We start from the raw sequence: 13,254 nt of genomic DNA on the forward strand, positions 1-13,254 counted from the left end.
AATTATATAAATTAAATAATGTTTTTTTTATATTTATACTACTCATTCTTGAAATTAAAGATAGCATTAACATTCATATTTAAATTAAATTTTTATATGATTAGCTTGTGATAGCCAAGAGATGAAAAATGTAAACATTTGGTTGATAGTTTTCAATATGTCTCGCTAAATACTCAGTAAATTGTTTAACGACCTCTTATGGTATTTTCTACTGTTTAGTTTATCATTCCTAAAGGTATCTTGTAGAAAATCTCTTAATGGTTTGTGTCTTCCATCTGCAAAAGCAGGACTACGGGAGAGTGCTCGTCAAAAGCCAGAGGAGGATGAATGAGGAGGGGGGGGGGGGGCTAGCAGGAATTCTCATGGAATGTGGTAAATTTGGATTTGATAAGGTTTGATAAAAATGGAATAATAAAGTCGTGATGTAGAGTATTGCGGGTTACAAGGGCCATTGACAATTTTCGTAGGACTTTGGTCTGAAAGGATTGAAAGCGTTTGATATCAAAGTTTTAAGTGAGATAATAATGAGTAAAATATTGGTCCCTATCTCACGATATGAAGAAAAGGAGGATGTAGCTTTTAGATTACAACAATCGATTACTGCGGTAAGAAATGACAATAGTATTGCAGTTGTAAAGAAATCAAAATGTGAAACACTAAAGAAAAAATAAGTAATGAAACCAAATAAAGATACAGTACTTATTTTAAATTATCTTTTTATCAGTTAACATTAATTTCAGTCCTTGAAGAAGCAGGACCCCTGCTGTCATCTTTCACTTGCCTATGTCAGCTGCAAAGTGACAGCGGAGGCTTATACCCATATAAACGACGAGGCTTCCCTCTGTTTAGTTTATCACTGGGCTTTCCTTAAGCCAATATTTTTGTAATTCCCTGTTGGGTCCATCCGCTTCAGATGCTCCAACTATCGACTTATACTCTTTTTAATGCTTTTCACAACGTATACTCCACCATAGAGGTCCTTTAACTTCAGGTTAGTCCTTTTCTTCTGTTGATCTCATATTCAAAATTGGCTAATCGATTTTACAACTTTTCTCTGTCATTGAAATATTTCGCTTTAGCTTTCTCTGTTCAGAAACCATATCCTATTTATTGGATTTGAAGACATAATTTAGCTAAGCTCGACTGTTTTTGAATGAATATACAACGGTTTCCTGCATCTATCCCTGCTTTATTATCCCTCTCTCATTCTATTCTCGTTGTGCCCTAATCTTAGATTCATACCCTGAAGCACTATTTCTCAATTTGCATTTCTTCTCCTGCTATCTGACCTCTGATGTCAGTATGGACATACTATTGTCTGTTATTTACTATTTATTTTCTGGCCAATTGCCATTTGTTTTTATTTTCTTCGTATCTGGAAGATTCTAAAAGAGGTTTGATGAGGGTACTAGATAGTGGATCCTCTTGTTTAAAGCCTCTTCCTATTTTGAATTTTTTATGGGAGCTTTCATTTAAAAGTACTCAACTGGAATACTCTCCTTTGAAGGCATCATACGCTTGTCTTCTGAAGTTCACAAACAATTTATGTGGACGGAAGGCCATTCGTACTAAGGTATTGGTAAATAAAACAAAAAAGAAATTTAAAAAAAATGAAGTAGACAAGCCTAATCAATATAAAGTAATAATTTAACATGGTAAGGATTGGGATCCAGTTCGTAATATATCTAGTTTAATAATTAAAATACCTTGGACTATATTTGAACAAACGATTAACCTGGAATCCTCATACAAGACTGAAAAGACAGGAAACTGCACGTCTATTTCGACTGTTACAGCACTTACTAGACAAACGGTCTAAACTTCCAACACATTACAAAAGACTGATCTACATGACCGTAATAAGGCCAATCTGGACATATGGAATTGAGCTTTGGGGCTCCACTAAACCTGCGAATTCCTCTCGTATTTAATCCTTACAATCCAAAATCCTTCGTAAAATCCTTAACACTAAACATACCATAACGGGTCAAATGACCCATTTTGAACTTTTCCATTGAAAATGCACGTATAATTTTATTGCGTTTGCACATTTGACTGCATGACTTTTTCTAAGTAATTAATGTACAGTTATAAAAATATTTTTGTTTTGTTTTGTTTATTCTGAGTAATCCTTGTTGTATACCGATATCTACCACAACAGGTCATTTGACCCGGAGAGAATTTTTTTGTTTTATGAGATTATCTAGTCATATTTGTAGTCAGTAAGTTGCACATTCTTCCAAAGAGTGTTGCGTAAAGTAGTTCAACGAAAATAGCTCAGAATAATTTCAAGAAAATATCAAATTTTAGATTGAAAATAGCTTTTTAGTGTAAGAAAAAGTGGCAAAAATTGAAAGTCTTGGTGAGTACCTAGCTTATATTTTATTTTGATAGCTATAGTAATACAGATCATTTTTTACCCAGAAAAATGTCGAAGCAAACAAGACAGTACAAGTTCTTAGAAGATATAAATAATATTGGCGAAGAGTTTTCAGAAATTAGTGAAGATGAATTTTCTGAAAATGAAGATATATTGGTTGCAAATAAAAATGAGTTTGATTCTACAGATACTGACGATGAAGAGGAAAATATTGTGAATGTATGTAGTGCCCGTAAAAGAATAAGATTACTCTCAAGTTCGGAAGAAAGTGAAGTAGAAATAAATGAACAAAATGTTGCGAATGATGGATCTGTTTGGCAACAAATGCAAGTAGGTGGCACACCTGGAAGAGCACAAGTTTTTATTTTTTGCTTTTGTAATAGAAATGCTCAACATACTATTTTGTTTAATTATAATAAATTTAATTTATATTTTTATTTCCTTCCTAACATCCATATTTCATACATTCAAGCATGAAACATAAAGTCGGGTCATTTGACCCGCTATGGTAGAAATAGGTATATATTAAGTCTTGGTATGATTAGTGATTTCCTTACTTTGTCACAAATAAAATCATACATAAAGATCTTAATGTTCCCTATGTAATCGATCTAGCCCGAACCAGATATCATTCCTTCCATTATAAACTCTCTAACCACTCAAACTCCCTAGTTTCTAATCTTACATCCTCTTCCATTCCTAACAATCCTCCGAGGCGCCTGAAAAGAAGATGGTCACGAGACCAGCTAATGTAAAATGTTTTTAGAGCGTTACAAATAGTTTCTAGTAGTTTCTCTACACGCCTGTAAAACTCCAATTTAACTTAGATCAGATTTACTAAATGTATTATAATGTACAGTTGTAAACAGCAATAATTATATAATTAAAATGGATACTTACATCACCACTTGTTGTTTCAGGATAAGGTCTCATCGTCCTATTGTCCTCAGCTACTAAGACAACGTGTGCCAAATCTGCTTTCTCACTCTTCAGTGCTTTCAGCTCATCGTAAATTTTCCTTCAAATCAAAATTTATAATATAAATATTATATCAAAAGGAAATTCGGATGTGTGTGCGTGCGAGGGTGTGTATGTGCACGCGCATGTGAAAAGCCTAGCTCAAAAAGAAAAAATGTATTATGGGACAAAAGTTAATCACGTATTTTACGTAGGTAAATATCTGGGGTTTGAGGTGACATTTTCGGTAAAATAGACTTAGCAGAAGTTCCACTTTATATCATAGATTTTACAGTTTTTATACATTTACACCAAAACGGTTCAAACGAATTTCATTGAGCTCGTCATACAAATTTTTAATCAAGAGGTCTTTAATATCAGCTAGGTCTTGTCATAATGAGCTTACACGCTGAATATTCAAAAAAGTCTTTTTTTATATTTATAGATTATAATCTTATTTATTTGAAATAGTTATCCTTTAGTCTCATTGCTCACAGTAATAAAAAAATGGATAAATATAAAGTATCAAAGAATTTTACAGTTAAGGAAAAAATAAATGTTGCCGTGTTTCACGCTGTTGTCATAACAACCACAGAAACAGGAAAACATTGTAATGATAAGAATATTAATAACAATATAGAATGGGCAGTCTTGCCAACGGGTATATTAAAGAATTTGTCGAATCTGAAACGAGCAATAATTTCTATACAAATTAGCATGTTAGTGAAAGTTATTTGATTCACGTACCGCACTTTATGATTTATTTATAACTCACTATAAAATTTAATCTGCTGAAATGATGATCGCAAACGGAAATATGGGATGGCAAGAATAGCCTCAGAGCTTTTTTTTAATTTTGTAAAAGATATTGCTGCAGAGCCAAACATAGGGTGAAGGAGAGAGTTGTGTTTTTCGAATTTTTATTTCCATCTTTAACAGTGGACCTTAGGTTACGAATTTGAAACTAAAAGGCCATTCAATTCACTACAGGGATGGTTCAAATTGCTTATATTGTATAAAAAATGTTTGTACAAAATAAAAATCAGTAGTAAGTGAGCTCATTGTGGAAAATCTTTAGCTCAGAAACCATGAGACGTATATATCTCTAATGGCACTCAAATTAAAGCTATTTTATAGAGCTATACAGTAATTTATGACGTTTATCTTCACAGTAGTAGAGGTTTTCACGTTTTTTGCCAAAATAAATTAGCAAGATGAAGACTTCTAATTGTTCAGACCAAACTTTTCGTTTATGAAATAATATATCTTAGGAACCATTAAACATAAAAATTTCTGTCTGCAATCAAATTAAAGCTAGATGAATATATTGTAATGCAGTCTATATGGTTTATTTTCGTATGAGTAGTAGTGTATATGATACATTCCAAAATAAATTCACAAAATGCTGATTTATTGCGGTTCGAATAAAATTTTTGATTTATGAAAAACTATACCTCGGGAACAATTAGACCTACAGATGTTTGCCAGCAACTAAATTAACGACAGTTTACTGCGCAGTAAAGTAGCATATAACGTTTATCTTCTTAGGGGTAGTAGTCTTGAAAAAAATGTTTATGTTTAGAAACAACCACCATTTTTTATCCTTACTAAACTTGTCAGACTGATCAATTTTTACTAGTAACTGTAATAGACGAGACAGAATTGGTGATGGCAGCGCATGCGCCGGAGGCAGAGAGAGGAAAAAAAATCATATGTTCTGTTGTTGGATGTTTTTTAATGGACATTTAATAACATTGATGTAAAGTCTAGTGTATTTTTGGTTTCTCTGTGAGCTAAATTAAGTTGAAAAACTGAGTATTGAGAAGAGATCTTTCTCTCTCTGCTACGACCAGCTGAGTGCAAGTATGTACGCGTCATTGTTCACTTTTGGACATAGATAACAAATGTATGTATTTTAATTGTAGGTTAGATTATAAGTTAGTAATAAGTATATAGATATATATTTAGGGATAAGATAGATATAATTAGAATAAGATAGGATAGAGCCTTTGTTAGTTAAGATTGTTCTTTTTAATTTACAATTAGTTAAAGTAAAACTGTATTTCAATAAACATTAAAAACACATGTTTCTTGTTGTGGATATGTGAGTTAAAACAATATTAATTAACCTTGAAGTTTGAATATATTACATAACTATACATAGTTTTCATTAAAGTAATAAAAAAAAATAGGTGAAATAACTGATTTTTTTTTCCTTCTTGGGCTCTTGTAAGTAAAGGTTTACATTTGTTTCATGAGGTATCTATGTAACTAATTGACGAAATTAAATACCTTTTTCCGTCTACTTGATGTGAATTTGGACGTTAAATGTTATAAACAAGAGGAAAAATGCTTATTTACATAAAAAATGCGTGGTCAAAACAAGTATAATACTTAAATTTTTTTTTCGGCCAAGACTCCCATTGGAGTCCTATACTGCCTAACCGTGGTTTTGACCCCCAACCTTCTTCATTTTGTGGGACCCCCACTCAATGAAAAAAGTCAACGTCCCAGGCCGGATTCGAACCAGCATCGCCAATAGACATCAAATAGGTAAAGACTGTGTCTTAACCACTGAGCTATGGGCGGCCCCCTTAAAATCTTCAGCTTGGCTTTGGTCTCTTATTATTAAAAGCGAAGAAATTACATCCCTTTAGCAATGAATTTATAATTTAATAAGTAAAAAAGTTCATGCCTGTACTCGTCGATGATCCAACTCCACTTATGGTGCCACACCCTCGCGGCCCTCTCCTCAGATCTGATGGATTCGATGCCAGCTCTATCTACAGTCACTGGGGTATAATAATTCATATCGTCCAAAGAAAGTCTTAAACAAACAAGTATTCTTCTTAACAAAGCAAGTTAACTGGGCAGAAGAAATTCTTTGGTCTGAAAAATACTTCTAATATTATAGTAATAATAATCGACAACAATAAGAAAATCAAATTGTTTTCTCTTATACTAATTTGCATATGCTTTTAATTTTTATATGTTTTAAATAAAATTTATTTAAGATTATTTTAATATTTGTTTTAAAATTGACTAATTACATTTTTTAATATTTTGTAATTGAACTCAAGTCCAACCAGAAACTTGAATCTGCTAAGGAGAGAAGATGTAGTATTAACCCATCTTCGGCTAGGCCATACTCGACACACGATCGTCACATGAAAAATGAAAATGCACCAATGTGTCCCTACTGTGGAAATGATCTCACCGTTATGGACATTTTTACTGAATGTATTGCTCACGAACCACACCGATTTTCATCAGATATACAGGAGATGTTGAGAGAAGAACCCACAACAATAACAAAACTTATTCACTTTTTAAAAATCATTAATATCTATGATTAGACTTGTCTAACTGTAATTACAGCATGTAAAAGTGGATGCATAATTTAATGTGATAATTGACTAACTACGTCAATTGTAATTGTAACTTTCTCACTTTGTGAATATATCAATTGTAATCTACTAACTTTGTATATCCTGCGTAAATGACCCTAGTGGTCGAAACGCTTAGATAAATAAATAATAAATTGGACTCAATATTTTTTTATTTTTTGTTTATTAACAATGATTAATAATTATTAATAATGATCGTGCCCCGCTAGAGCTGTAGCATTAGCATTTTTAGGGTTTATTATTGATACTATTCTGCATTATTTTTATTAATTACTAGAGAATCCCCCGATGCATAATTGTTCTCGACACGGTTCAATTATTTTGCTTATAATTATTTTCGTAATTTTAAGGTAGTTTTTTAAGTTATTATCATTGAATACATCAAATTTCGTATTTTTGTGATTTGCAAAACGCCCTTATAATATTGTGTATATTTTTATGATTCTATTTAGTTTATAAAAAATTATTACTGTCTATTATTTCACATTCGACATTATAATCCTTCTTCTAGTTAGTTCTTTTAAAATAATCAGTTATCAAAACTTGTTTGTTTTATTTATCAAAATTAGTTTGTTATTGTGATTTTATAATAATTTTAGATATGATACTATTTTTTAATGCAACCACACTATTACTTTTTTAAACCATAAATTACAGATTTTTAATCATAAAATAGTCCTCATTTTATTATGTTATTTTATTTGTTTAAAATCTGTTGTGCAGGACGATTTGGGTCTCCATTCTAAATTGTATAGTTAAACTCTCGTTTTTTAGTCTAAACCTTTTTAATTATATTATCACTAAAATATTATTGTTATCAAGATGTCTAATGGAATTATCACTAGTGTTTCTACGGTAAATTTTACTCTTAAGTTTCCTATTTGATAACAATAAAATTGTATAACTATATTCCGGATAATAATTGCCTCACCCTCGTATTTAACACTTAAAGTTATTTTTGCTGCAAATAGTGAAATCGTCGATATATTAATTAAACATTACTTTTTTTCTAACTGTTTGCTCTATTAAAAATTTCGTTATAGTTAGAAGTATAAACTATGCTCCATTGCTCTGCTGAGACTGAATTTGAACACGGGCAAGCTAAGTTACAAGTCAAGAAAAGGGCCCAGGTCAAATTAAGAGCTCAAATCTAATAACAAATAATGTTATTATATTTTCAATAATTGATTATAATTTCAAAGTTTTTTTTTTAAAAATAAAAATCAATTCTATAATTTGTAATTACAAATTTTAATTTTATTTATAAGTACATACCTATTATAATATTTATCCATTTAAAATAAGCCCTTTAACGAATTATTAAGCTTCTAAATCACCTTGTAATCGAACTTTTAATTATTTTTCTTTTTATTATTTGTCCTATGTATTAACAATTAACACTAATAATACAAACTACTTCCATTCACAAGTGAGTATGAACTCTAAGAAAGAAATAAGTATCCTTGAACAAACATACGTTTCATGTAAATCGAAAAGCAGATGTATATATACTAAATTATCAAGTTACCGGAAACTTTATAATTTTATTTAATTCAATAATAATATTTAAAAAAAAATAATTCCTGATAAATCACAGTTAAGTTATGAAATGTATACAATTGTTTATAATTATTAATAAATAAGCAGTTTATGTCCAAGTCCAACATATGTTTTATTGTAATTTTAATTCTATGTATCTAACATATGTTTCTTAATATGTGGAATCTTATTCCTCTTAATTACCATCTGATTTCATCATCTTTAACAACTTGGGTATAAGAAATGAAGGTATCCTCGTTGAAAAAATGAAGAAAAGAAAGGTATCCTCGTTTAAGTTAAACCAAACTGCCCTTATCGATAGAAATATTTGCAAGCAAATAAATATAACAAACTGCACTGGCATGCATTGATACTGCACTCAGGTCAATGAACATGAAGAGATATGGATCCAAAGTACTAGACTTAAATGGAGAGAGTAGTGGATACATTATTGCTTAGTTCCAAAGCTTAGTCAAAGCTATGTTGAATTGAATCAGAAATAGTTTGAACAACTTTAGAATTTAAACTATATTTAGTTGAAGGACATCATTTATACATGTGATATTTATAAGGACATAAATAGTAAGAAAGATGAAAACATGCTTTATTTAGTAGGCGCATGTTCCGTTTTAAAGCCATATATAAATAAATATTTAGATAAATATATTTCGACAAAAAAAAAAGTAATTAATATTTTAAATAGTAAATATTGGAAGTTATTTTTGTACAAAATGCCCTTTAAATTATTCACATTTTTTTATGAGATTGAAAATCTCTCTGGTAGACGGTATGTAATTATACCAGTATTATTTGTTTATATTATGTAACATATAATATGCAAATATAGGAACTTTATTAATTCAACTCAATTCTCTTGTAATTTTTTATCTACAAATTTATTGAGCCTCTTTTGAAACTAATCGCCACACTTAATTACAGCCTTGTTGTTTTCTTTCTTCCCCTTGAATAAAATGAAATTTAAGATATTGTTGTATGGAAATCATTTATTAATATTAAAAAAAGTAATTGATATTTTAAATGGTAAATGTTGGAAGTTATTTTTGTGTATAGAAATACACTATTTTTTAATAAAAACACTACGATTAGGGATTGAAAATCTCACCGGTATACGGTATATGATTATGCCAGTATTGTGTATTTATATAATATAACATACAATATGTAAACAAAGACACTTTTTCAATTCAATTCAATTCTCCTGTAATTTTTTCTTCTCTCAAATTTATTGAGCCTCTTTTGAAACTTATCATCGCACTTGATAAAACAGTGTTGTTTTTTTCTTCCCCTTGAATAAAATGAAATTTAAGATATTGTTGTATGTAGATCATTTATTAATTATAAAAAAAATTAATTGATATTTTAAATGGTAAATGTTGGAAGTTATTTTGTGTATTGAAATGCACTATTTTTTAATAAAAACACTACGATTAGGGATTGAAAATCTCACCGGTAGACGGTATGAATTATGCTAGTATTGTGTATTTATATAATATTACTTACAGTATGTAAATAAAGACAGTTTTTGGTACTTGCGTATTAACGCCACCGCAGAAAAATTCCGCTAATGCCCCAATCTACACCTACAGTTTTTGTAACAAATCATAGAATAAAAAACTATGTAAAATCAAAGCAATTTAAAATTCAAAACATTTTATTTATGTAAAGTAGTCAATCAGATTTCGGTGGAAAATTGGCCGATATGGAATTTAATATAGATTCAACAAAACAGTCTCAATTTTCTTATTTATCAAAGATTTCAAATGATCTCTTGCAGTCCCCCTATGTCTCTTGTTCCTCCATTTAGCACTACCCCACATTCTCTCAACTGTTTGTGCGTGAACTCCTGAATCAGGATTAATAGACTTGTATTTATGATTAACCTTAGCATGTAGGAATCCTTCTTAACCTTGGTAACCTTTCCAACTGTCAGAATAAATTGTGCTACCATCTGCAATGTTTTCAATAATTTTATCAAGAAGGATAGAGCCAGTTCTATAAGGAACAGTGACAATAAATGAATTTTTTGATTCGATATATAATAATAAATAAACAATAAATAATAAAATAATAAATAACAAACGAGTCTTTTGATTCTCTACATATACCACCAAACACCCACTGTTCGGGTACTCGACCACAATTATTTTTGCGTTTAGTAAAAAAACTTATTTGGTCCAGCTATCTTCTTATTTAATTTATTTTCCATATCCAAGATACATAATTCAAGCATGTTCATACATAATTCCAGTCTGTAAGTTTTATCCGATAAATCAAACTGTTCACAAAATTTAACCGATGTCAGCTCCTCGAATCAGGAGTATATTAATCTCAAAGCTGAACAAATAGGAATTCTGCTCAACTCAAACCAGGTATCTTAACTAAGTCCCAATTGCTGATCACACAGTCTTAAATTACATTTTCAAAAGTTACGTTTACCATAATATAGTTTCATGTTATGGGAATTGCTACATGTACGTTTTTTAGTTAAAATATTTCGTTCCTGAAGAAATTGCATCTTGTTCTGTTTTTGGCAAACTCCAAATACGCAAAAAAAATAGGGTCAAAAATCAACAAGGCAACAAGGAAACCAAAGATAGCTTCGTACGAGTACGAACAAGAAGATTGCTGTGTGCAAACAACTACGGCGGCGTTACGTATTAACGGATAGAACCCTCTTTTTTCAATTCAATTTAATTCTCCTGCAATTTTTTTGAGCCTCTTTTGAAACCAATCGCCGTACTTAATAAAACAGCGTTGTTTTTTTATTCCCTTCCAAAAAAATGAAATTTAAGAAATAGTTTTATGGAAATAATTTATTAATTATCGAACGGTAATAGAACATAACTAAAATGCAACAAAGAGCTGTCAATACGGAGGAGATAAATTGCAGCGGAGATGTGCCGAGGGGTTTGTTGATGCTGTGTAAATCCTGAAGCGGGCCCGACCGCAAGCCTTCCACTGAGGCCCTTTATATGTATATAAAGAAAAATCCCTTAACTCCCTTTCTCCGTTTCTCTCCCTCCTCACTCTCTACTCCCTCCTCATCACTCTCTCCCTCTCTCAGTCATTTACATAATGGTGTTACGGCATCTTCCAGGCACATCGATCAGTCGATAAAATTGTGACGCTAGGTCAGAATTTCTTCGTCGCTGGGTCCTAAATGAAACCTTACACCACCTTGTACTTATTTTAACCCTGTCGATGATATATAATTAAATGGAAAAGCCTTTCTACCACAGCTCAATGAAATATGATATAATAGTAATTATCTCTGAAATAAATGAAAATAAGCATAACATGTCATTCAAATGACCTGATAAGTTTGTCCATAGTCAATGAATTAAGCCATCATCATTACTTAACTAACTGTTTCCAGTGGTCTCACTTAATATAAATTTGAAAAATACGAGCCTATTCCATATAAATGACGAGTGAAATCAGCTATCCTAAGCTATTAAGTAAATAACTGAATAAAATCTTAAGTTGATGAAAAAAATAAATCTCGACAAAAAGCCTCTTTTTTGTCATTTTCCGAGAAAAAAAAGTTTTTTCATAAGTCTACTAAAGCCTTACTGCACATATACTGTGTATGCAGGGGAGCCACATACGTACGTAAGCTTCGCAGGAATTGTGGCGAATTTATGGCAACATACCTAAATATGTAAAAAAGGCCTATATTTTCCAGATTTACAATATTGTATTTTATGAGAAGAGGAGTGGCTCAGCGGTAAGACACTGTGCTACAAACTCCAAGGACTCGGAACTGTTGAGACTGAGTCAGTTGGAGCTGTGGGTTCAGGAGTCCTCCAGGGTCCGCCCAGCCAAATAAAGTAGATACCCTTAATTCGGTAAAAATCTGGTGACCGAGCGTGATTCTGACTAATTCACTTCCTTGCACAACCGTTGGTCTAGTAACAGTGCTTCACAAAGTACTACACTTCTGATACTGGTTCGTAGGAATTTAGTAGCAAGATTAAGGCCCAATATCTACTAAAGCTTTATATTAAACGGTTAAAAGCTCTGTTTCTGTGGAAGACATACGTATAGTTTTCGTTTCATTAAAAAAAAAATTTTTTTAGGTAAATAAATAAACTAAGAAACAAATAGAAAAGTAGATAATAAATAATCGATATAATATTATTACTTATTTGATTATCAGATACTAATACAAAAATCAGATAAAAATACATTTAAAACATTTATTTAATAAAAATATCGACTTTTGGATAACTCTAAAACTGTTCATCTCTTGAAGCAGTATAGTTCTTCCTAAGATAATTTAATTTTCTATCAGATAAAACAAAAACCTTGAATTGGACCTGTATTGCCTACGTTGCAGTGTCTTTGTTAATGCTGTATAAGCCCCATTCTTCCAACCAATATTAATTTTTCATGGTTTTGAAAAGAATTCATATAATTTAATGAACTTGCATACGAGTAGAATAGTGTAACCTGAAATACTTTAGAGCTACTCTAGTACCACTAATGAGAAAACTATCTAGGGATTAATGAACTGTTTGTTCTATTCTAGCAATATTTTAGATTAATCAGGGCATTGCTCCTTAGAAAACACAATCCATCAAGATAACACATGATTTTCGACGTACTGAGAGATATTTTTGGGAACTCCGTTAGATAACCATGCTATTCAGAGCATTCCAAAAAAAAAAAAAAAAAGATATTCTTTGATTGTAGCATGTCGATAGAAAATGTATTGCATAATTCGAGAAAAAAAGCTTTAGAGTTGACTTAATTTTTATGGAGAATCATGAGTTCATAAAATATATTTTTTTGGAATAATGATGTGGATGTTCCTATACCAAGAGGTGCAGTAGGTTGGTTCAGCGTAACGAGCAACACAAAGATTATGATGAAAAATGTATTTATGCATCAGCAACAAAATATATCTGATGCTTCAAAAACGTTTTTTTGTAGATCTGTATATATATA

General features: G+C 30.9%; 1 protein-coding gene across 1 annotated transcript in view; it reads right to left on the reverse strand.

The window, feature by feature from the left end:
* LOC106685662 (uncharacterized) overlaps positions 1–8,191 on the reverse strand; it is a gene marked incomplete in the record, with an annotated part of 12,420 nt that extends 4,229 nt beyond the window's left edge. Inside the window, 3 exon segments of the mRNA XM_067048348.1 lie at positions 3,281–3,398; positions 6,033–6,164; positions 8,020–8,191. Of these exon segments, the coding sequence (XP_066904449.1) occupies positions 3,281–3,398; positions 6,033–6,164; positions 8,020–8,039 (270 nt within the window).
* Between the last annotated feature and the right edge of the window lie 5,063 nt (positions 8,192–13,254).

This window comes from Halyomorpha halys, unplaced genomic scaffold (genome assembly GCF_000696795.3).
Source record: "Halyomorpha halys isolate HHAL.00 unplaced genomic scaffold, Hhal_1.1 Scaffold723.1, whole genome shotgun sequence".
In the NCBI taxonomy this organism is placed as follows: Eukaryota; Metazoa; Arthropoda; class Insecta; order Hemiptera; family Pentatomidae; genus Halyomorpha; species Halyomorpha halys.